Here is a 25428-nt window from a genome sequence, read left to right as displayed (position 1 = left end):
TAACTTTTTGAATCTGTCTACTATCATTAAATAATTGTCTGACTCCCCCCATTTTCCTGCAACTCTGAAAATTTAAATAGATAAAAATGAAAAATGCTTAAAACCCATAATTTTGTGCAACCATGAAAATTTAAATAGTGGAAAAATGCTTAAAATAAGCAGATATCAATCAAAATTATTTAAAAAATAATTTTGCCAAGCCTATATACAGTATATGTTTGTATATATTGCATGAAACCTTACCATCCTAAACCATTTTGCAGTTAACAGGTGGATTTCAAGTGTCATCAACATGTTTATAATAAATCATTGCCACTTGCTATATTAATGTAATTATATTGAATTCATCCTGCCAAACAATGTTCTCAAAACACTTGGTATGAGTGATCTATTCACAGCTTTGTAGTTGAATAATATGTAATAGTTTTTGGTTAGCTTTGCATAGATGCATATGCTGAGATTGTGTTTTAAAACTGCAGAACAATATTTTATTCTACTGGTCTAAAACAACTAATTTTAAATACATTAACCAAAACTAACCACACAAAGCCTTCCTGAAAGCCACACAATATTCCACTGCAACACAGTTTCATAGAACATGGAGATATGTGATTTAGTTAACTGAGAGGCTGGACCATCACTGAGAAATTGAGAACACTTTCTGGCATCACAGTTGCTATGAAGTTTTATCCAGTTTGCATATATTAAGTACAAACTCTGCATTTCTTGTGCACAGAGACCCTGATTCAGTAAGGTACTTCAGTACATGATTAACTTTAAGCATATGAGTAGTTAATATTAAGTATGTGCTTAAATGCTCTGCTACATCTTCCATGGTGGCATATAAGGATTTAGTGATGTGAAAAGCAGATGAATAGGAAAAACAGGTCAATATATCTAAGCCCAGTATCATTAAGTAATTGGTGGTAATCAGCAATCAGTAAGTATTGGTGGCTGTTGATTTCTTATTCGAATGAAAGGATGATGCCAAAACCTTCCATTGCTAATCAGTTTGCAGCGAGGAAAATAAAAGCATCCGCAGATGAGTGATGCATACTTTTGTGGTCATTTTTTTCTGCCTGTCAATTTAGTAAATTAATATCATAAAATACTATGATGTTTTTATCTAATCTGAATTTCAATGCATAAAGTTGTATGCTGAGTACCTAATAATTAGTCTGAGCTGTTTTATGGCATTTACTTGTGCCAAAAAAGATGTGCAAGTAATACTTTGAAATTCACATTGGAAAAATTATTTTACATTTTGATAGATTTCAATCTTAAATACTGTATATCTAATCAGAAATAATCAAAACCCCATTTTCTATAAATTAGCAAATTTGGAACTTGGTCATAGTTTCAAAAAACTCAGACACAATTTTGTGATTAAAAAAATCTAGGTATTTTGGTGTCAAGTTTGTATTAAAAGTGCAGACTGCCTTCATAGTGACATAGAACAAAGCAAGATTATATTGAGACTGTTGCAAGGTAATTCTCATAGCAGCAGAATGAAAACAAAATGTAAAGTCACATTTTAAACAGCAAATTAAAAAAATAAAAAGGTTAATTGCTAGACAACATACTTGCTACATAGTTAATGTAATTTTTGTTATATTAATTTTGGAGCAAAATCATGCCATAGCATTATTTAATACTTTAAAAATAGTCTCCCTTTTTACTATTGACTGAAGGCAGTTCTGTGCTGTAATGAAACTGCTTTTTTTAAGCAGCAAATATGCATTAAAATATGGGACCACATCCTCAGCCAGTGTAAATTAATGTAGCTGATTTACACAAGTTGAGGAATAGAAGCACAGTGCTTAAGTGTAATAGAGCCCTGTATAGCCCTCATCCAGCAGAGTACCTCAGCATGTACTTAACTGGAAGTACATGAATAGTTCCAATAAAGTTAATGAGACTGCTTGTGTTTAAAGCTAAGCATGTGCATATGCACTTTACTGGGTTGGTTTCTAAACTTAATTAAATAAATTATAATTATCCTTACAGCTATCCAGTTAGTTTGGTATACAGGTCTGTCTCATCTTACGCTGGGGTTATGTTCCGCAGTCAGCGCGTAAAATGAAAATCGCGTATAGTCAAAATTACATTGAGTGTAATGGCGGGTGGAATTGCCCGCACTACAGAAACAGTATTTAAATTATTTTTCTCTTTTTTTTTGTTTTTTTCTTGTTTTTGCCGACCGCGTAAAACTGAAATTGTGCATGTTAAATGCGCCTAAGATGCGACAGATCTGTACTGGATTGTATCTGGTCCCATGCTCTTAAGGCTATGAATGATGAGGACAGGCATTCAGTTCAATGGGAGGAGAAAGCACAGATCTCTACTCCCTCCTGTCCAACTAAACAACCCTGGCTAAACTCCTGAGAGTGACCCTTTTGGCTAACTATGGGTCTCCTCCTGCTCCTAATTCAATTAATAGGAGTCTTTCTATTGATTACCCTGAGAGTTGGGTAGGAATCAGGATTGAAAATCTCTAGACTGAACTAGCTGTGTCTTTCAGTCAGAGAGACAGTCACTGAAACAGAAGTGGAAAGTATGGGGGTTCCCCCACTCCCAAAATAAATTGTTCCAAAAATTGTACTGGTGGTATATTGTTCTTGCCATTTAGTTAACTATATTAAATAACATTGAAGCAAATGGCTTATTTAAAGACACATACTCAATGCAAGACTAAAATGCTCTACAGTATCTACTGTGTATGAATCACTACTATCTGCATCTAAAAACAAAACCAAAACAAACAGGATAATCAGAGGTTAAAACGAGTGAAAAGTATTCTTAAAAATGGATCATGTCTGTAACTTCTATAGTGGGGACTTCTGCATCTTGTAGAACACATTTGAGTGCCTGCTTCTCTACTCCAGGTATTTGTAACTCTTTAATTTCTTATGGTTGCATGCAGTGCTACTGTTAGTCATGTGACTGAAATTCACTCCTCTGCAGAAAACTGACAAAAGGATTTAGTGGGACAGGGACAGGCACATACACTTTGTGCTGGGCCTCTATAAAGGGATGTATTTCACCCAGTAAGAGGAGGAAATAAGTCCATGAATTAATTTAGGGCAAAATTCTCTCTGCTTCACTTGACTCTGATGTATTGCTATGCACTGGGAACTCCTCTGATGCAAAGACCCCACGTAGATTATTCTTGGCTTTACTAGGAACAGATGTGTGCTTGGGGCTAGTCAAGGTCAGAATAAAGATGGATGTTAAAACTACTTTTGCATATTGATAGGAATGGTGGTACAGTATGGTTCCATATTATTGCCATCTTCAGTTCAACTAAAGAAACCAATTGTTTTGCTGACTCTAGAGCAAAAAAACTGAAACTTAAGTTTCATAGTATTCTAGCTTTCATATTGATAAATGATAATCATACCTAAAACAAGCTGCATTTTTGTTCTACAATAAAATGTTTCTCATTATACCTTGCCTTTGAACAGTTGTATTGTTGTTAATTCATAAGGATCTGCAGAGTGGGGGAAAGGAAAGGGTGCAGGAAAATAAGTCACACAGACCATTAGAGCTTGCGTCCATTTTGAGATTTTGCAGCTGTTTCTTGTTTAGACAGTGATTTTGTCGTAGTAGAGTTGCATTTGCTGCACAAATCTCTCATTTCCATGAGACTTTCTTCCACAGCTTTAGTCAGCATGACTGAGGAGGTCTCTTTACATTCTTTAAAGCTTGAGATGCAGAATAATATATGCTCTGGCTGTGGGTTATAACATACACCATAACCACTGGGGACCACAGGCCCATAACAGCAGAACATTTCCATGGTGGTTGGAACCTGATGGTGGGGAAAGGGAAAGAGTGATTTCAAGTTTAAGCAGTGCCACTGAAAACTAGTTAACATTAAATAATTATTTTTAAAAAAGACCCAAACATTTTAAACATAGAGGATCCACTTACCAAATATGGTTGCCTTAATAGGAAGTCTGGAGCACAGAGATGGACACCATATCAGCACTTTGGCAGATAAAACAGCTATGTATGGCTCTAAACACTGATCTGAGTGTCCAAATGCAGATTTTGGATGTTCTATTCAGTTGACTATATTTGAAAACTGGGCTGAGACTGAAATGCATATATTTCACTTAGTCTATCATTTTAAATAGACCTTTAATGGCTATTAGCTTTGCATACTGATTTCTACAGAATAACTATCAATTTCTTCAGAATGCCTATCAACAGTTATGCTGCCTAAAATTTCCCTAAGATTTCACTCAGCTTATCTCAAGGTTAATTTAAACTTCTAATGTGCAAAGTTTAATTACTTTTGCAGCTCTTAACATTTATTATCAGGAGGCCAGGAAAAAAAAGTAAATTTTAATTCATTCAGCTATTAGTTGAAACAATTCTTCTGTTGCAATTCAAATTTAATTGTGACATAATGCTGGATAAAACACTTCCTACTGAAGGAAATTTAAGATTTGTTAGAAATCTATATGTTTCAGACTTTGTGTACATGAGCCTTCAAAAGTGACATTTGGCTTTTTAATGGCATAGAACAAGCCATTAGTCCTGCTAATAGAGTCATAGAATTGTCAGATAAATTTGCTGTGCAACAGCCGAAGGCCATAAAGCTATTCAGAAGCACTTTTTTGCTCATGGATGGTTTCTTGGAGAATTTATGTAGTGGTATTCTGGCTACATTCACTCATGTCTGAAAGCCCACAAACATTATGACAAGATCAAATTACTTATTAAGGTTTTTATGCTTCAGCACAATATTATCAGTCCTTTTTATTGCACACTCCCAGTCCTATATAGTTGAGGTAGAGTGTCAGTAAATGAATTACTTTGTAGATTTCTTTTTTCACTAAACCTGCTACCGTACGTAGAGAAACATTTAATTGTAAATTTTGATGACCCCGGTATTATAGTTCAAAATGTTGAATCTAGGTAATATTGGTGTGGTTAATCATCTTGTTACCAGCATATACCATCTTTAAAAGTAAAAGCTCATTTGCACATCAGGAATTGCAACTGACAGTTTTTGTGAATATCTGAAGGATGATAAGGCTATAGTTAGGATACTTACACTCTACTTTCCCTAATCTGTTCGTGTTCTTACTGCCTGTACATGTTGATCAGGCAGAGCCAGTGATGGTCTTAGCCTGTGCCAACTATAACTTGCCTTTGGGCTCCACACATATCCAACCCACCAGTCACAGGATCTGAATAGCACACCCTCATTTCTAGTTGTTGTCTTGACAAGTTTTCATGTCACCTTCTGATTAAAGCTCTTGAATGTGTTTCTCTGCTGCTGCCTTCCTCCTAATTTACTGTTCAGTAGAATTTCCCATCTGGTCTATTCCAGAGACTGTAGACTAAAGTCTTGCAACCAAGTATATGGGAAGTGTGTCTCAGTCATGTAACAGCCAGTCAGTATTGTTTTAAGGGTGAAGAGGTGGGGGTATTCACAGGTGAGGAAAGGCTGCGCAAGGCCTTGTACCTCTTAGTAGCATGCATAGGTCCTTGCAAAACCTAAGCTAGCACTAGCCTGAAATTTCAAACACAGCTGCTTTTTAAAAAGAAATATTTGTTTATGCTTCTTGGCCTCTCTGTCCACAATGGAAACATGTCTGGCTTGGTGGCTGTGCTGTCTCTGGAAAACAGAATTACTACAGGAGTTGGTGCCTTCAGAAGGGCAAGACCTAAAGTGGAAGGGAGGAAGCACAAGGCTCTCATACAAGTTTTGTTGTTTGTTTTTTGTGTTCAAGACTAGGCTTCACAAAGTTTGTCTGTCAGTTGGGGTACAACTTTGGGATAGAGAAGGGAAGTTATGGCTTCAGCCAATTTTTATGTGTATTTTGACAATAGAAAAATACTGACTCATGAATTTGAAACACTCACCTGACTAGTTGAGAGGATAAATCGACTGCTTGTCAAATATGTTTCATCTGTAAATATCTCTGGTAGTTCCTTGAAGTGCTCCCGTGCTGTCTCTCTGAGCCCTAGCAAGTGATTGTCTATTGCCATTCCAGTAATGGCCTAGCAAAATATAATAGAAAGCACACAGTTTTACTGATGGTATGCAGAACTACAGAACTCCCAACTGTCGCTGTCATTTCCCTTGGTTAGACTTGGGGGATTTTGTGTGGAATAATGCCCTAAATGTATTTTAAAATTACTCATCGTATATACATTGTGGATAATCAATAATAAAAGTTCATAAGGTACTTTTAAGTGCTATGTAAGAGCCTGATCCTGAGAAGTGTTGAGCACCCACAACTCCTTCTGGGGTTATGGGTGCTCATTATCTCTGAAAATCAGGTCCTGTAAGTATTATGGGTGGGTTTTTTAAAAGAGACTAAGTAAGTTAGACATCTAATTTCCAATGGAACTCCGTTAGGCACTTGTGAAAATATTACTTCACAGTACTTTTACTGGTTTCAAGGAAATTTTCAAGGAAGCTCCAAAACCTCTCCAAATGGTAGCAGATTATTCTCAAAAATTTCACTGCTTGTGGATCTGGGTCCAGGCTGATAAGGGGCTTAGTGTCCCACAGAATTTATATCTGCAGAGATATCTAGGATTCCCAGTCACTTGAGAAGAATGGGGCCAGGTGGTGGGGATTCCCTCTGCTCCTTAGTGTTTGAAACTACCACTGACTTAACTTCCAAAGTCCTATCCTGCCATGCATTGGCCTGGGCTGAATTCTCTTAGGGTCAGCTCTCCTCTGATTGCTCCAAAGTCCTTATCAGGAATGTGGAAGAGATAACTCTAAGAACCATAACCACTTACTTGTTCCAACCTTCCTGTGCTTTAGGAGACTAGAATTGAATTAAAAATTATTTTAAAAAATCTTGGCCATAGCAGTCTAGGTTTTGGCTGTTCTGAAGTGGGTGGTTTCAGAGTAGCAGTCGTGTTAGTCTGTATCCGCAAAAAGAACAGGAGTACTTGTGGCAAATAAATTGGTTAGTCTCTAAGGTGCCACAAGTACTCCGGTTCTTTTTGCTGAAGTGGGTGGAAGGTTACTCCAGATGAAAAGATACATTTAAATCTAACTTTTTCCTTCCATTTATTCACCACAGCTGCCAGCCACGGATGCTGTCAAAAACCCTTTTGGTACATCTTCAAGTTCCTGGTGAATCAAATGGTGAATATGTAGACTTTATCTGGGACAGAAAGCTAGAGTTCGTCACTGATTAAATCATTTGGGAAGGGCAGATCATTTAGATATAGAACAAGAAATTAAAATAGAACCGATAGCTAAAGGGCACAGAAAGCCTCAAGGATAGGGAAGACAAGATGCTCTAAAAGGGAAGGAGAAGAGTAAGAAGGCAGCAATTTGTTTTTTCTCTCAAGGAAAGAATTGTCCCAGTATCTAAGATGGATGATGCAAGGGTCAGGGAGTAAATAACCTTGTCTGGCTCATGAAGGAGAACGCACCCTTTGGTCAATGGTCTGTACGCCCATCAGCACACATGGTTCAGAAACACTGGAGAAAGGATTTGCAACATAACAGTGATTACCTTGGTTTTTCCTATCAAGGGAAATTGACTTGATGATCAAAGGACATATTTTGCTATCACACAAGATTTATAAGGCTCTTAGCAATGACATTTTTGCAACATAGATCAATGCCATGTCTGAAGAGAGACCGAGACAGGCTAACGAAATAAACTGTGAGTCAACACATAGGAAAAAATTGTGCTAAATTGAATTTTAGGGCTCCAAGTTTAAGATAGCAATGTTGCTGGTAAGCCCTAACAAGGGAAAATAAAATCACACTAAAGTGCTGTTTGTATTATGAGGTGGATGTTTTATTTTCTTCAGGGCTGGTATGTTTCAGGCTGTAACATATACAGTTAAGTCAGATTGTGTAAATCTTCACTTGAATTTTCCCATAGTTTAAGGCACATCAGTTACATTATGTTTTTATGAGAATGAGGGAATGCCCAATGATCAAAACTAGGTGGAGTACTTTTGCATCTAAAATTGAATTTCATTGTCTCTTCAAGTGCATGCTAATATTAAGCTGTCCTCAAAAAAAGCAGGGGGAGGGGGAAGCTAATGAAATATTAAGGTTGAGATTTTAAATTTCTTGTAAGCTAGGAAAGCCAGAATTAAAGTTCCCAAAACAATTTTAGCTCTGCCCCATGAGTTACATAAAGGTCTAATGTTTGTAACATTTCATTAGACTGAAAATGAACTACTGCATATTTTTGGTAATTTTAGGGAAAGGCGCACCCAGAGATCTCAGTGAGATTGGGGACCTTTTGTGCTACGGACTGTACATACTCAGTGAGAAACAGTCCCTGTCCTGAAGTGCTTAAAATCTACATAAATAAAGAGAGATCCAGAATGTGAGAAAAGAAGTGTTAATATCCCCTTTTTAGAGATGGAGAACTAAGGATCAGAAAAAAAAATCTGGCAGAACCAGGATCTGATCCTCCAATGTCGCAGTGCAGTGTCTTCACCACAAATGGTCATTCCTCATCCCTTTCTTCATTCCACAGTCCGAAGAATACCTCCTTTTACATGTCTTCCCCCGCACACTCTGCACATGTTTTCGGATAAGTACTAGTGGAGAATGCTTTCTTGTCTATTATTACTATTTAAGCAGTAATCAGCAATTATTATGCCCAGCAGTGAATTTGTTAGGTATTGGACTGAGGCAAAACTAAAGGTGGTAAATTCTCCAACAAAACTAGTTATTAACAATTATTAACATCATGAGTGACTTGAGTAAGTTATTAGTATTGTAAGTCAGCACTTTGTCTTGACGCAGCAGGTTGTGAAGTGTTACCAAGACTGAGCTGCTTCACATTTAATCAACAGAAAATGGGTTGTTTTACTAGTAAAGTGATTTCTTCACTGGGGGATCCCCTTGTTTTATTGTCAAGCACGTTCAATAGTCTTTTAAAGGGAGTATCATACAATCATTCATTTGCTGTTAATAACCATGCAAGTTCTAAGTCAATGTTCAGAATACATTTCACTTTAAGGACCAGATTCTCAGCTGGAGTATATGAATGCAGCTCCATTGATGTCAATAAAACTGTGCTCGCTTATCTCAGTGGAGGACTGGGCTCTAAAGTCATAGCTGCTTCCCCCGAAGGGTAATATAAAAATACATCAGTAGCCAGCTTTAGAAAAGTAACCCCTGGTATAGTAGAGACCTTCTTGAACAAAAGCCTTGGATCTAAATCCCTGTAAACTCTGGGAGAGATGTGAATTTTGCGGTTCCCGTTCCGTGTGTGTGTGTAGTGTAGGTGTAGGGGGGAGGGCTACAGAAAGGCTTTGCTGATTGCTTTTATGCATGCTTGCTTCTGTTCCCTATGAGACCCTTTAACATTCACTCACCACATTATCTTAGGAGCTGGCTGGGGGTGTGATTCCCAGCTTGCGTAGACATACTTGTTCTTGGTTTCCTCAAGCTAGCACACTAAAAGTAGTAGGGTAACTATGGTAGCACAAGTAGCAGCGTGGGTTAGCCATCCTGAGTACAACCCCCCCTGGGCCCTGTGGGTACATACCTAGGGTGGTGAGCCTATGTTGCCACTGCCCAGCTAAGTGCAGCTTCACTACTATTTTTAGCCCAAAGAGAGCTACTGCGAGAATGTCTGTGTGACCTGGGAATCACACCTCTAGCTCAAATATAGATGTAGCCTTAGTGTGCCCCATTTCCTCACCCCACCGCCCCCCACCTTTCCCCAGTTGTCAGCATGGTTAATGTTTATTGATGATCAAAAAGAGAAGTTACAAAAGCACATTACATATTGCTATCACTTGGTTTCCAATGGTCTAAAGTTTTAAAAGTAAACAGACCTTTTCATGGAGTTTTTGGACACTAGAATAAATACTGTGCTGAATAAAGGAAATATAGGTGGGTGTCTCATTGTACTCCTGCATCTGCCTACCTGTCCGTATCTACCTATTGCGTCTTGTTGTATACTTATATTGTAAGTTCTTTGGGGCACGGAATGTCTTTTTGTTCTGTGTGCGTACACTGCCTAGCACAATAGGTTCCAAGATTGGAGCTCCTAGATGTTACTGCAATACAAATAATTAATAATAATGTTAATGAGTGTCACACAAATGCCCAGTGTCCATATGCAGAGGTTATCTACACAAGGCCATCTTCTGGGACAACACTATATAAGAACTATCATATTTAAACAGGTTATGTCCAAAAGTTATTATGTAAGCTAACGAGCACTGTCTTATGCAGACATTTAACCTTGCAATCTCAGCTTCTGGAAAGTGTTTCTTGAAGTGAGATCATAGAAGATGGATGGTAGGTCAGGTAGTCAACAAGATAGTGTGAGGCACTGGGGTCCTCCATATTCAGAAGCATCTAAAGTTTTTGAAGTTTATGTACTTAGTGATTATGTCTTCATGTTTTTGGTATAAAACTGACTGGTTTTCATCCAGGCAGAACAACATTTTACTCACCAAAACAGTATAATTAGTCTGTGCCGTGATTGCATCTTTAAATCGTTGCATCTTCTCAGATTCCTGTTGGTGGAATAGAAACATAACTATTACTGAAAATCTCTGCAGGAAATAACTTTTACTGGCAACGAGCCAACAACCAATCATCAGTACACCCAAATGCCCCCAGTTACCCCAAAATTCCTACTTTGTTGTGGGCACTCTGAATGAATGGAAGGCCACTATGGTTCAAAGTTATGCTCACTGGTATTGCCTTATTTGTTTAGGGTCAAATAGGTCATAGGACCTAATCTAAAGTCAATGGAAATCCTGGAGAGACTTTCAATTAACTTAATAGAGTTTATATCAGGTCCATAGCCAACATAATGCCTAATCTATTTTTTAATCATATTCTTATCTGATTGGCAGCAGGTATCACTTAATAAATTAAAAGCAGAATGAACTGTGAAATTACATGTATTATATTAGTGAACAGAACCAGTTTACTGAAACTAAAATCTGATCAGTAGAGATGAGATGAATGGGTGAAGAAAATTCTCAGTAACTGTACACAGGGTCAGTGAATGTAGGTCCCTGTGGGCAGTCAGTAAAGTTTGCAACAGATGAAGGTATGAGTAATTAAATTTTAAAATTTAAAAGGTACAATAATTGCATAGTTTAATCCAGCCTTGCAAAACCATCATGGAAATTTACCAGACCAGGCACTAAATCTGTTGAGCATCCTTTATCATGATGACAATGACAGTGATGTTAATGAAAAAAAGTATTGATATTTTACCAGCTGGTCAAGAAAATCATTCCCCTGAGTGAATGAGCAACTAGAATTTTCCAGGGCTGCTTTAACCTTTGTAGTTACAGTTACTTCACATCTCTGGTTACAGAACTATAAATTTTGGCTCCTGCCAAATAACAGACTTTAGATCATGGGATCAATCTTAGGCAGCGTTGCTACTGCATATCAAGCGAGATGTTTCAGATTAGGGAGATCTAGAAATAGCCAAAAGTTACTGGCTTCTTTTGTGTAGTTCTAAATGAACAGGGAAGCTTCAGCTTGCATGGACAATGAATGATCCAAGGGCATCATCAGAAACCTTCACAGCACAGAATCTGTTATTTCTTCATGAGACTAGAGCCAGGCCCCAGGTCCTTCATGTAGATTACATTACAAAATGCAGTCTTTAAATCTGATTTACAGTTTCTCAAGCACTCTCTGCAATGTCAGAGGTTCTTTCCTGTGAAGATGGTGTCTAGTGTATGATATATATTTCCTGTGTTAGAGAATCAATCTGACCCAGACTCAATCTTTGGTGACTGTTCAAACTATCGTTTGAAAATCACTTTCTTTGGTATCAGAAGCAAAATATTTTCTGATTTGATTTGGACTAACGGCTACTCACAAAAAATACTTCAGAAAGGTCAAGGCTACTTAAATCAGAAGACATATGTCTTTTAGTCCAACAAAAAAACACACTCTTTTTTCCTTCCATTGGTGGAGTGTAGGTCAGCTAAGGGAATCCTGTTTCTAATTCATTTTGTAACTATAGTATATATGGGTCTAGACTGGAAAAGAATGGTCATATCTGAACAAATGTTTGTGTTCCAAAAATTATGCATGAAATATCCACAGAGTAATTCAGATGCCTGCACCTTTCCAAATGGATATTCTAACAAAATATGCATACTTTATAATCTCCAGGAAAACCATAATTCCATTGTGCAGAACTGCATGATGTTTATAGGATTCTTTAGATGGAACAACAACATTATTATCCTCCATATTTATTATTGCCGAGGGGTGAGATAAGGATTTAGAAGGTTGGAGCACACAAAATGAGGCACAGGCTGGCAGAGGTGATTCTAGAGAAATGAGGACTGTGTTGTCACATGTGACATTCCCTTGCTCACTCACACGATGCAACACAGTTAGGATATCACTGGTGGGTACACTGTCTCAGAGCTGAGGCAGTAAAGTATTGGGAGATGATGAAGCTTTGCAAGTGCTGGAGAAGCCAGACAGTTGAATCTGAGTGAACAAAGGTAGAGATAAGAGCCACCAGCAATGGTTCAAAGGGGCAAGAGAAATCAGATAAAAAATTTGGCATGAGAACTTGGGGGTGGGAACTGATTGGGACATCTGTCTTCTACTAGAGGTTCTGAAAGCGTGAGAGCATGCACTGGTGTGGCGCTGTCCAGGGGCAGGGACTGATGCATGGAAAAAGGACTGTTCTGGGGAAGTACCTCCAGGCTTGCCCACTCTAGACAGTAGCACTGTATCACCAGAGAGGTTACCAGCAGGTAGAGGCCATTTTCAGTGCAATAGTGAGTCCCGTGTAGGATGGGTTGGCCAGATTGGAGGAGAGCTCAGGCCAAAGTATAGTGATTACCGTTAAAAAGTCATCATTTTCCTAGAGTTATCACACAGTTATGTCCTGTTCAGGAACCTCCTCAGCCTTCATGGTGTCAGTGGATTTTTAACATAGAGTTTCTGAGAGCCCAGTTCAGCACAAGATGGGTTTTGAACTCGACAGCTTACAGAGGTGGAAGATGTGGTGAGGGAATGGAAACAGTCACCTCATGCAGCCTCTGGAGTTTTGTACACAGGTCTGTTCTACACTAAGATTTCTTAAATCACCATGCCTCATTGTATTGCAGTTGTTTCTGTTAAAGTTTTGATAGATACTTAGAAGCAGCTACCCTGACTATCCCATGCTAGAAGAGGCTTTGTACAAACATGTCCAAATTCTGGCAGTGACACACATACAGGCACCCACCAGAAAATCTGTGCACAGCAGAGGTGGAAGACTCCCCTACAAAACCTGCAGAGAGATATACAGAGGGGCTTTCCTGCAGACTGCAAAAGGGAGCGCCTGGGACAAAAATTAGGGTAAGCCTGTTTGTGCATGTACACTCCCTGACCTGGCAATTGCATCTCGCCACACACCCACCTGCCAGTTCAAATTATTCACATTCCTGGTAAGCGGATGGAGTGTGTGCAGGAGGAATCTGCATGAGGCAGCTGAACAGTGCAGTTCCAGAAAGTGGCTATCAGTGCATTATGGAAAGCTGTTTCCTAAGCATGACCAAGACTTAAACATCTAATCTCAGAAGTTTTAGCCTGACTGGGCATATTAGATAAACACTATATATGTTTGGCAGAAGCATGGCTATAGAAACAAACAAACCAACTAACATTCAGTGTGCAGTATATGACCCTGAACTTTCAAGTTCAGTGTGAAATTCTCCAAAGAGCAGAATTTGGCTCTGCGGGTGTAAATTACAAAAGATTCTGTTACGTAAGTTTAGACACAGATTCTGTTTCTTATGGTGTAATTATCTGTATCATGCTTTTGGGTGCTCAAATAATAAAACGAATATTCATATTTAGCATGAAGCTCTGACTATAGTCCTACCTGACTATAGTCTACGAGGCCTACATTTTTGTCACCCTTATCTATAGGTAAGAGAAGCATGATTTTTTTTGTTCTGTTTTAAATAAAAGCAAAAGAGAGAGATTAAGGTACCGGTAGAGATGACTTGTCTTCAATCATTGCTTTTACAAAAGCTAAAACTTCTGGGGTTGCAGACCTAATATTGTCAACTCTTCCCTCTTCAAATCGGCGTATGGAAGCACTTTCATAGGTAGGAACAAGTCTCCTGTGGCATCTGAGAGAATGAAACAGGAAAAGCAGAGAGTAATTGTTTCAGGGAATCATAATGGCAAAAAGAAAAATAGGCTCAGTAGGTTTTATTTTTACAAGGTTGATTTTATTTTTGTGTAATATTTCATTTTAATGTTAATAGAATGATATAAGAAATTGCCGAAAGATGGATACTATGGCCCTTTCAATACAAAGAGCTGTGTACAGTTGAATATATTTTATTTATGGATTGCTAGTAAAAAATTACTTGGTATGTAAAAACAAGGCTAATAAAACTAGAATTTACTGAAGGATCTCAAGGAGTGTTTTATTAGTGCCACATGATAAAATAATTGTGTGATTAATCATTTACGTACAAGATTGGAACATGTTTTATTTAAAACAAGAAAAAAATGCATTGCATATTTTCTGTGTGTGTGTATGTCACAGAAAATTCAGAGGAAATGAATGCCATTTCAGATGTAGAGCCAAAGGTGAAAACCCAGATTACAAGCAGAACTGTACATGGAAATTAGCACGTTACCATCTGTTTACAGTCCATTGTCCCCTGCTTTTGCAACCAGTGGACTTACTGGTATCCCCACTGAAAATAACTTACAAATGACTTTGGCTTATCTACACTACAGTTGAATCAGGGGCTGTCTTATAGCTCAGTTGTCCCCCAATCTACGAGCAGAGTTGAAATCTGTATTATAGTTGAGACCCAGCATGCTCTCATAACCAGGCTATGGACAGTCCTTTGTTGTCATTATTGGATTTCAGCTAACAAAGTGGGTGAAACAAGCTTGGCATCTGGTCACGTGAAAGGCCATTTCAGGATTTAATTTGATAAGTTTAGGGATTGTTGGTATAATGGGTCTACGCTAAGAAACCCCACAAGTGGTCACTACCCTGGGACATTAATTGTCCTGACAGTCCATAAGGGAGCCTGTGACAATGGGAATGCCATGGAGATTAGTAGAGTAAAAAGAGCAACCAAGGTCAGCTCTTAGTATCAAACCCTGGGATGCCCATTTTGCCTGGGGGAAGCCCAACAACAGCTGTCCAGGGGGAAATAAACAGTAACCACTACCTTGCAGTGGAGCTCCAACCCTATGTGCTGCTGAGATCTCTTCAGAAGGTCTCTGTTGTTCCCTGTGGATGGGGAACTGAGGGCATTATGGCAGGTTGTTCAGTGAGCTTCAAGCTGCACCCCCTATCGGCAGATCCCATGCACAGATGGTGCTTACTGCACCTGTCTGTTGCTTTCCAACAGAGGACTAGGCCTTCACTTTCCCTGGGCCACTTCTGGTTGGGTGGGCAGCTCCGGCCACATTCCATGCCCATCCTCGCTGCTGTCCCCCGACACAGTGAAAATGGAGGGGAGGATGTATGGGACAGGCAGAGGAAGGGGTGGGAGAGAGGGCAGACAAAGTGAACCAGAGAGTGAGGGTGAGAAAGACAGAGAGTGAAAGGGGGACTGAGAGTGGTGGAGAGAAGGCGATAATGAATGTGGGGTATGGGATGAACAAGCAGAGAAGAAGTGGTAAAATAAGATGGAGAGGCGAGGGATGGGAGCGGAATAGTTTGTGTTCATGGGTTTTAACTATGGCTCAGTCAGTCTTTGATTCCTTGCACAGAAAAATATATTAGAAGTGATGTTGGTGTGCACTGCACAGAACCTCTGGGCCCAAACCCCATATAGGAAGGGGAGTGGCACCTGGGTCTACTATTCCTGCCAGAGTCTCTATCATTTGTTTATGTATTAGCAGCTGCAGCCTGCCTAAGCCTATTGAGATAGGTTGTACTCTTTCCCCAGGACTTCCTTTATGCTAAAGAGTCTTCTCAGTCATGTGCTTACTCATTTCAAGCTTTTGGGTGACGTGATTGTGTCCTGTAATTACACACCATTATTAGAGAAGCCCAGAACTGGGTTTGTTTTCATTACATTTTATATGCTGAATCTGAGCTACAACTTGGATTATAATAGACAGGCGAGGCTGTAACCATTCTCTGATTTATCTGCAAATGACAATTTGCTTCCCTTCAGGTTTTTAAACTATAGGCCCTGTAACTTTGCAATAACTGTGGATGTTTTGCTTACTTTTCTAGCTGATTTAAATAGTTCCACTATAATTGTACAACAAACATATAGCATATGAGAGGGTGCTATATGTCAGAACAAAGTGACTACTATTATGGGTTTCCATCCTGTTTTTTAAGGACCCCATCCAGCAGGCCTAACCTTTTATGCCAATGGAAGTTTGTCTGGGTGCAGGACTTAGCCCTTTGTTTTACTGATTAATTGTAAATCTGTGCTCACAATATATTATTCCCATGATTTGATAAACATACCTGTAAAATGCCAGCTGAAGTGCTACTTGAATGTAGGCATCTGGGCTAGTCTTTTGTTTCTTGATAAACTCTTTTCCATAGTGTTCAAATGTATAAACAATAAAATCTAGATTGTTTACTATCCTAGAAAACAAGCAGGGGCATTTGTTGTAGAGGAAAATGCAAGATTCCCATATCATGTGGTTTGCAAGCAATATTTAGAAAACATTTTTCCCATGTACCGTTCACCACATATCTCAACTAGCACCTATTGGGTAGACATTTTCAGTCTAATGTCTGGCACTTGGCAACCAGTAAATTGTTCTCAACTAATCATACACTATTCAACGTGCAACTTTAATCTTCAGTGCTGTTTATGAGCTGTGACACTCATGTAGTTGTGCTCATTTGGGTTAAACACTTTTTTTTCCCAGCGATTCTGCTCTTGAAGGTTAAACATGCTCTTCTTTGTTCTAGATTACATATCAGTGAAGCACCTGTATTTAAATAATGGATAGATTAAAAGTCTAATGCAGGTCCTGATTTTATTATACACTCCCATTTCAAAGAAATGTAACCTTTTGTTTATTTAGAAACAAAACAATCTTTTTTTGGTATCTGGACTGAGCTAATGCCTCTCATATTAGATCTTAGATTTTAAACACTTTGTTACCAGTGCTGCTTTACCTAATGGGATCACAATAAGCAAAGATTTAAAATTGGTCATGTGTACATTATGTTAATTTTCTCATGAAAATTGAACAATAAGCTTAAATAAATAAATCTCTCTCAAAAAAGTTGTCAGTCAAAGTCACCGTGAAAAATTCCGTGCATATCCATTGTGATCTAGAAAATCCAGCTCCAAAGAACTGGCCTTTGTAGTAACAGTGTAGATACAAGCAAATTAAATGCTTGAATTCAAATTGTCTATTCAAACCAGTTGTTTACAACTCCCCTAAATACATTTCCTCCACAGGCGTGGCTATGTCTGGGTCAGATCAAACCATATACCTGTACAAACAGAGGCCATTGTTCATATTTTATGTAAATAATGCAGTGGTTCTCAAACTTTTGTACTGGTGACCCCTTTCACATAGCAAGCCTCTGAGGGCGACCCTCCCTTATAAATTAAAAATGCTTTTTAATATATATAATACCATTATAAATGCTGGCTGCAAAGCAGGGTTTGGGGTGGAGGCTGACAGCTCATGACCCCCCATGTAATAACCTTGCGACCCCCTGAGGGGTCCCAACCCCGTTTGAGAACCCCTGAAATAAGGAATGCTGTATCAAATTTATTTCCAGTGGTATTGATAGTTATCATTAGCTTCTCCTATATTTACATGAAAGGAATGTAATGATAGTGCCGTTCCTAGTGCATTGTATTAACTGTACAGCCTTAAAGGCCTGATCCTGTGAGGCACTGAGCACCTTTTGTTTTCATGGGAGTTGAGGATGATCAGCACTGGGTGGGATCAGGCTGTATAATAAATTAGTTGTTTGTTAGGTGGCTCACAACTTGAAGCAGTTCAGAAAAGTCCAGGAATCTGCCATACCTTTGAAGTTTTTCTGCTGATGATGCTAAGTGTCCCTGAATTTCTGGAGAGCATTTCCATCTCAATCTCCTTGGAGTAGGAAGCTCACTCACTGAATCAGCTCTGACTAATTTCTTAGCGCTTTCCTTCCTGTAAACATGTCAGAGAAAATACATAAGGGACATGGTAACAACCTATTTCTTACAAATGGTGTGATAGCCGTTTTCTTGGTAAATCATTAGTTCCTGACATGCTGGAGAAACCAAGTAAGCTCTGATATTACAGATGTTCTGTTTTGCTGGGGAAAACACACAAATACAATGGACCTAATTTTGATGTCACTTACACCAGTGTAAAGCAAGAGTAACTCCAAAGAGCCGATCAGTATGAGTTGTCTTTAGACACATGATTTTTACTTGGGTCCATTTCCGCTTGTTGGGGCAAAGCCAAGGGTGAAACTCCCACTGATATCAAGGCAACTAGGATTTGGTCCGTTAAACAAAAGCGGAGGAAAATGAAAGTGCTAAACTGTTTCAATGCTTTCTAATGTGCAAACTGCGATTCCAGTTACAAAGAACCACAATTAACAGTGTGAAGTTGTTCTGGGGGGGGCGGGGGCAGGAAACGTGACTTCACTGTGGGTTTTAAAATAGAGTTGAAGTGGGGCTAAAGCCATAGGGGTGAATTTCACTCTGAAAGAGGATCCCAGTATGTTTAGAGCAGATACCGCATTTTTTGTTTTCAGGCACATTCATTTTTTTTTAACACTTAAGAGGCCCGGTTAATGCATTTGAGTAAAAAAACACCTGGATGCTGTCCTGTTATGTTAATAATGAAAGAGGACTCACATGTGCTTGAGCAAATGTTCGGTGCACTGTACCAGGACGATCCCATCGAAAGGGGAGTGTTCACACACAGTGCCACAGATTCCATCTCTTCCCACAACAAACTAGCAAGGGAAATGCCATCGCATAAATAATAAGCATAGGATAATGTACTGAGTGCACTGTGCTTTGGATAGGAAAAAGCAAATACGCTGATGGCAGCAACATAGCAGGATGACATTGTTATTTCTCTGCTGTGTTATTTGCACATGTCTGGAACCTGCTCCCTCCAGAGGTCCACTAGGACCAGAGCTGGGAGAGCTTGAGGTTAAAGTGAAAGACTTGAAAAGGAGAGGAAATCTCAGCTGCTCTCATCCTTTTTCTTGTTCTCGATTTCCTAATTTAACCTTCTTTCTTTCTTTTAGTTTGGGGTAAAGACATTTCTGGAAGGTAGACGAGATAGATCTCTTCTCAGCTGCCTGGGTAAAGGTAGCATTATGAACTCTGCAAGTGATTAAGTGTTAAAAAGGACACACTATACACTGCAACACTTCCTATTCCCCAAGCAGGTCTTGCTTCCCTTGTCTGCTGTCACTCATGGGCAGGAAGCCATTCTGGTCTCAGTGCCAGTGCTTCCCAGCCTCTTGCTTGACATGCTGCCATGACCCTTGCCCCTTCACTCTGCTGATTCCCCATCTGACTACCCTGCCTTTGCTCGTGGTCTATGTCTGATACTCCAAAGGAAATGAAAACCCTCTGTGATGTTCTTGGCCTACTATGGCATGCAGATGGGTATCCATCCGGACCCCTGTGGTGATCAGCCCTGACACATGAGACTTGAGTATGTCATCGTTAGTGTGTATCAGAGCAATTACATGTCAGAGTACAGTAAGATTTTACCTGCATGGGTTTGTCATACCAGCGATTGGCACCATTTTTATCATAGCCTCCCCCATGTAGAAGTTGCAAAGCCATATTTGTATCATTGAGTTCCACCCCACTTGGGCCATCCAGACACACCAAGCATATACACCGTTCAATCATATCCAGGGAGTCTCGGTTAGTAGAGTCTGTGGATAAAACATTGACACATTTACAACTGCATCTTATTATTTGCATTACAATAGCACCTAGAGGGCCGCACAGAAGGAGGTGGTGTGCAACTATAGACCATAATCTTGCAATGAGCTCCAGGTAGAAGGGCTCCTCTTTCCTGCAGAGCTCTATTGCCATCAGAACTCACTGAAGGATCAGATGTATAGAGTAGGAGGACAATTGCTACTCTAAAGAATTCAGTCTTTTGTGTTAATTTTGCAATACAACTGTCTTTCTTTTACAGTAATTCAATAGTATCAATCTCCCAAAATTACCCACCTTACCATAACACATGGGGCAAAGTCAGGCCTTTGGTTTTCCTGAAGTAACCATGTAGGAACTCAGGTCCACTTCACTTCACTATGGACTTTTTCATCACATCATATTTGGGCAGTAAAATGACATCTGTTAGCTTTATTCCTATCACATTGCTTTTCATAAGAAATATTTAGTCCCATATGGTGAAAATTTCCATTTTGGGCTTCTTCACTCCAAGTCTTGTGTGTAATAAGAGACTGGGCTTTTGCTTGACAAAAGTTCCAAGCGGGACATGTGCAACTAGATTTTATCAAAGCAGATGTGACCCCTGAGATGTGTCTTGACAAACATTCCACAATGAAATAACTGGATCTCTTCAGCATCACCCCCTTCCTTTAAGTAGTTTTCACAGTAAAAATCCTTTTGGAACAAAGAAACATTTATTTGTTCTCTCATTTAGCCTGAAAATTCTCAACTTGGGAGCATTGAAGAAAATCTGCCTAGTCAATAAACTCAAAGTTTCTTGTAAAAAAAACCCAAAACAAAACGAGTCTCCAACTTTGCCAGCTTCATGTCAATAAAGAAGATAATTCTATAGTTCAGTGCTCAGCTGGTCTCAAATCACTGTCTAGAGGACAGAGCACTGAACTAGCAAATGAGAGACCTGGGTTCTGGTCCCAATTCTGGCATGCTGGAGGACCTTAGGCAAATCACATCACTTCCCTGTGCCTCAGTTTCCCCATCTATAAAATAGGGATAATGATACTTATCCCCTTTTGTAAACCACTTTGAGATCTATTGATAAAAATGACAGATAAGAGCTAGGTATTATTATAATTAGAAAATGGAAAAAATATGAAGTTATGGTTGTGGGGTTTGTTTCATGAACACTTTATTGTATAATCCATGCTCTGCTTCTCCTCCATCCCTTTCTGTCTCTAACACACTTTGAGCTAAATGCACTTATTTTGGTTTTCAGTCCATGCTTCTCTCCCCCATGCTGTCTGTCTGTCTGTCTCTCACTCAAAGGTGATGTGCATAGGATTTTTCAACAATTGGGCTTGTGCTCCCTTTTTCTTCTTGGTGATGGGTAAAGGCATGAATGGTTTCTTTGTTTATTTTCTGTATGGCTTTTAACTTCAAAACATTAGGAATGTAAAGTCTAGTCTTCCCTGGGAATGCCAGTAGGAAGTGTCAGAAATGTTTGTTAGCTCTTAATCGAAAAGGTAAAAGTGTGGCATCTTTAACAAATTCTGTGCTTGTATTCCAAGGTATTTTAGTCAGTGATTGCCATTAAAAGGTTGTTCTCAAAATCAAACAAAAAACAGTTTCATACACTGCTTTAAAATCCCTCTTAACAGCTTAGCTTCTGCTCTCTTGCTTCATGTGATGTTGTCATTTACACTATCTCTTCAGTCACCGTGCAGTGAAAAGGAGAAAGAAAATGCACAGAAAAGAAAAGGCTATACAAGAGATCAAAAAGAAAACAAACAGAAAAGGACATGCAAGAAAATGAAAGCGAAGAACTATTCTGGGAGTTTGAGTGAGCAGGTGCACTCCTCCACTAGCTCAATCTAAGGGGCAGCTCCAGCAAGAAATAGTTGGGATCCACTGGTTTAAAGTGATGAACAGGGCCAGGTTGTGAGCCCCTTGCTTGCTGCGGTGAACAGTTACAGGAGTAGTCTCACTGACCTCAGTTTACCCACAGGAGCAGACCTGTTGTTCACCAGGACAAGTAAAGGGCTCATACTCTGGCTCATAGAATTCCTGTGTGGTCCTACACTTAGATTTTAAGCTTGCAGAACTCATTTCTCTTTCTTAGATTACAAGCCGTGGCTTCTGTTAAATTTAATTGGTTCCCTTGCAGCATGCATGGTACACCATAAAGACAGAGCACTTTGTTGCTGGGCGTTGGCTTTAAAGCTACCACAGCACTTTTTATAAGAGTAGGTCTTGTCCCAGTGTCCTTACCCATATATCTCTTCTTTCCCCAGTGCGTGCCATTCTGAGGGGTCCTGAGATGAACTATAGCATTCTTTAAGGTGGAAAATGCTATATAATGATTCATGTTGTTATTTGTATACAGAATGCTCCTAATACTATGGAAACAAAAACTGGTTGGTTAGTGAATTACAAAACTGTTGTCCATGTTTGCTTACTATTTGTTCAATGTTTTGCTTATGTTACCTCACAGGTTTATACATTTTATTACAGCTGCTGCCTACACACCAGCAACCCTCACTCTGACATATGGATTCAGGGCTGCGATAACCTAGGTTTTTAAAGTGAATAAAATGAGACTCCCATGCTAGAAACAGCAAAGCAATGGGAAAATGCCCTTACAAATGAACCAGAACATGTCCAGAGAACCAATCAGTCAAACACTGACAAGTTTATCATGTAAGCAGAAAATGAACTGAACAAGAACTCATGTACCATGACTTGGGACGGGAAAAAAAATCTAGAAGGAATGAAAACAAGGGGCTAGCAGAGAACAAAACCTGCATGAACAATTTGTTCTTTTTACTCCCTCCTTTAACATACAGAATTGCATTTAATATGGTAAATCAATCTCTCTAGAGGAACTATTTTTTTAATAGGAAAAGAAGGGAAGGGAGTCATGGGCCTAATTTAGACACTGTAGGTGAGACTGCAACTCTAATGACTTTAGTAGATTTGCACTTGCTTACATCAGATCTGAATGTAGACCTCTATCTTATTAGCTTTGCAATATGAACTCACAGTTAATGACTGTGTGTGTATAACAATGGTGGCTGGTGTCCAAGTGTGACACCCTATAGCTCCTTTGCACCCTCACCCTCTTAAATACCCATTTCCCATTCCCATCAGATCTGAATGCCTCACCGTCTAATATGTTTATTCTCACAATACCCCTTTCCAGTGTAGAAAACCCATTCCTGTTGCTTTGCTCCCTTGCTCCCTCCACTGAAGAATTTTCCAGGGCCGCCCAGAGGATTCAGGGGGCCTGGGGCAAAGCAATTTCAGGGGCCCCTTCCATAAAAGAAAGTTGCAATACTATAGAATACCGTTTTCTCATGGGCCCCCTGTGGGGCCCAGGGCAAATAGCCCCACTTGCCCCTCCCCACCCCCCAGGCAGCCCTGGAATTTCCACTGGCTGACTCTGACATCTCCCATTGTAGACCATCACCTGTGCCTAGATGAGTTTGTTGCCAACTACTGTGTTTTTACTGCAAGTTTTGCAATATGTTTAGGGTACTAGGCTAGGACTTGGAGACCTGGCTTCAATTCCCTGCTCTGTCACAGCCTTCCTCTGTGGCCTTGGGCAAGTCATTTAGCCTCTCTGTGCCTCAGTTCTCCATCTTAGCAATGACTTACCATATCAGTAGCCCTTCCCTACTTCATAGGGGTGTTGTGAGGATAAATACATTAATGATTGTCATGTTCTTTGAGATGCAAAGCTCTATCTAAGTGTTAGGTATTATTATACTAGTAAAGCAACAGTTCCTGGAAACAGATGATTAGCTGAAAACTCTCAGCTTCATTTAAAAAAAAAAAGTTTCTGCCCTCATGGTTGCAGAGAAAAGCCTGAAAAAGTGGTATGAGTGTACCCTACAGGCTCAGCAACCAGAAGGCAAAGAATATTATTATTATTATTATTTTATTATTTTAAACCTCATGCTTTTTAAGCCAATCTCATGACTTTTGAGGTCTGGCATAGTTTTTTTTTCTTGTTTGGGATTGGCAATACTGTGTTTCTGTTATCTTCCAGAAAATGGGAATAATTACTTTTAAAATAACAAAATCAGGATAAGCTATACTAGCTCTTTCTGTAAGTGTTTGGAGCAACTCTCAGCTGACTGGTTTCTTACCTCTTTTGCTGAAATTCACTAATTCAGTAGCTATTGGGTTTTTTATATCTAACTATTAATCTTTATGTCCCTTCAATTCTTTTTTTCACCGTGACATCAGTACAGCTACGGATCTCCATCCACCAGTGGCAATAAAGCTGCTAAGTGTCCCAAGTCAACCCCCCAAGCATATTTTAATGCTATTATATCTCAACATCTGCTTTGACTCACCTGGATGAAGGTGTTTGCTGAAAGTCTAGCCAAACTCCAACAGCATGAGAGTGCCATGGCCATGTTGATATTTTATTTGTTTTTAGAACATTGAGATCTATGAGACTGACAGACTCAGATAATTGTTATTGGGATAGAAAACTTTTCATGTCAAGGTTACTGGTATGAATGTGGTGTGAATTGATAGCTTGGGGATTTGAGAAAGTTACTGACACATCTTATGCTGTCTCTGATCTGTTGACTTGAGTTTCCAGTGCTGTGAATCTGGAATCTGGTAAACACAAGACATACTTTTTTTTTCTTATTAGAAGCACACTCTGATCAAAGGATAAGCTATTTGCTATGAGGGGGGAGCAATAAGAGGGCATGAAATATGTACACTTATATCCCTTGCATACATGCAGAAGTAAAATTTGTATTTCCTTCTAGCACAGGCTCAAAATATATGGCAAGTAGAAATTCAAGGAGCAGACCATTTGCAAAGCAGAATGAAAAGTGGATTTAAAGGAACTTTGGAAAACAGAAAAAAAAGTAGCAATGTTTTAAAGAAAATGGTCTCTTTCTACAAGTTCATACAAAAATGGCCACCATTTTGTTGTATGCAAACTTGTCCCCCGAAATGATGTGATAGCCGACTGAAGTCAATGAGAATCTTTCTGTTGATTTCAATGGGCTGTGGATCAGGTCCTTAATTACTATTTTTTCATCTAAAAAGAGCTTAGCATCTTGGTGAACTTTTGTCTCAGCAGAGGGGCTCTTTTAATAATAATTCTGAAATGCTGCCTGAACTTTGTGTTTTGGTGGCTGATGCAGGTCACAATTATTGACAAAAAGAATTAACATTTATTTCACCATAGTATTTACAGAATTTCCTGCAGGTAGAATGGGAAATACCACAAATGCTGTGGTAAACTTAACTAGGCAAACCATTTTTCCCCAGTGTAACCCAGGATCGTCTTAATTCAAAATAATTGGCACTAGACTACCAATCCAATAGGGAAAAATAAAGGAGGTAGGTTTGATTTTTGGGACCAAACTGTCATAACCATGACATGCACGAACATCTACATGACATTTACTTGTGCAAAATCTGTTTGTCATGGGTTTTGCACGTCCTTTCCTGTGCCCCCCCATACAAATGCTCCAATCTCTCACCTGAACAAGTAGGTGTCAATACTTGAAAAATGTTTGCATGCATAACATTGCACACACAGAAACAGAGTCTGGTTTTGCTCATTTATGTTCCAGCACTCAG

General features: G+C 39.2%; 1 protein-coding gene across 1 annotated transcript in view; it reads right to left on the bottom strand.

Moving 5' to 3' along the window:
• Positions 1 to 3416: 3416 nt before the first annotated feature.
• The window catches only part of CHAT (choline O-acetyltransferase), a 42508-nt gene continuing 20496 nt past the window's right edge, over positions 3417 to 25428 (bottom strand). Inside the window, exons 7-14 of the mRNA XM_045025340.1 lie at positions 19660 to 19829; positions 18784 to 18884; positions 17957 to 18085; positions 16422 to 16544; positions 13950 to 14091; positions 10429 to 10491; positions 5881 to 6018; positions 3417 to 3811 (exon numbers count right to left, since the gene is read on the bottom strand). Of these exons, the coding sequence (XP_044881275.1) occupies positions 3542 to 3811; positions 5881 to 6018; positions 10429 to 10491; positions 13950 to 14091; positions 16422 to 16544; positions 17957 to 18085; positions 18784 to 18884; positions 19660 to 19829 (1136 nt within the window). The 3' untranslated portion in view covers positions 3417 to 3541. The remainder of the gene's footprint in view (positions 3812 to 5880; positions 6019 to 10428; positions 10492 to 13949; positions 14092 to 16421; positions 16545 to 17956; positions 18086 to 18783; positions 18885 to 19659; positions 19830 to 25428) is intronic.

This window comes from Mauremys mutica, chromosome 7 (genome assembly GCF_020497125.1).
Source record: "Mauremys mutica isolate MM-2020 ecotype Southern chromosome 7, ASM2049712v1, whole genome shotgun sequence".
NCBI lineage: Eukaryota > Metazoa > Chordata > Testudines > Geoemydidae > Mauremys > Mauremys mutica.
The sequence above is the reverse complement of the archived record's forward strand: the minus strand, read 5'-3'. Positions and strand labels throughout refer to the sequence as shown.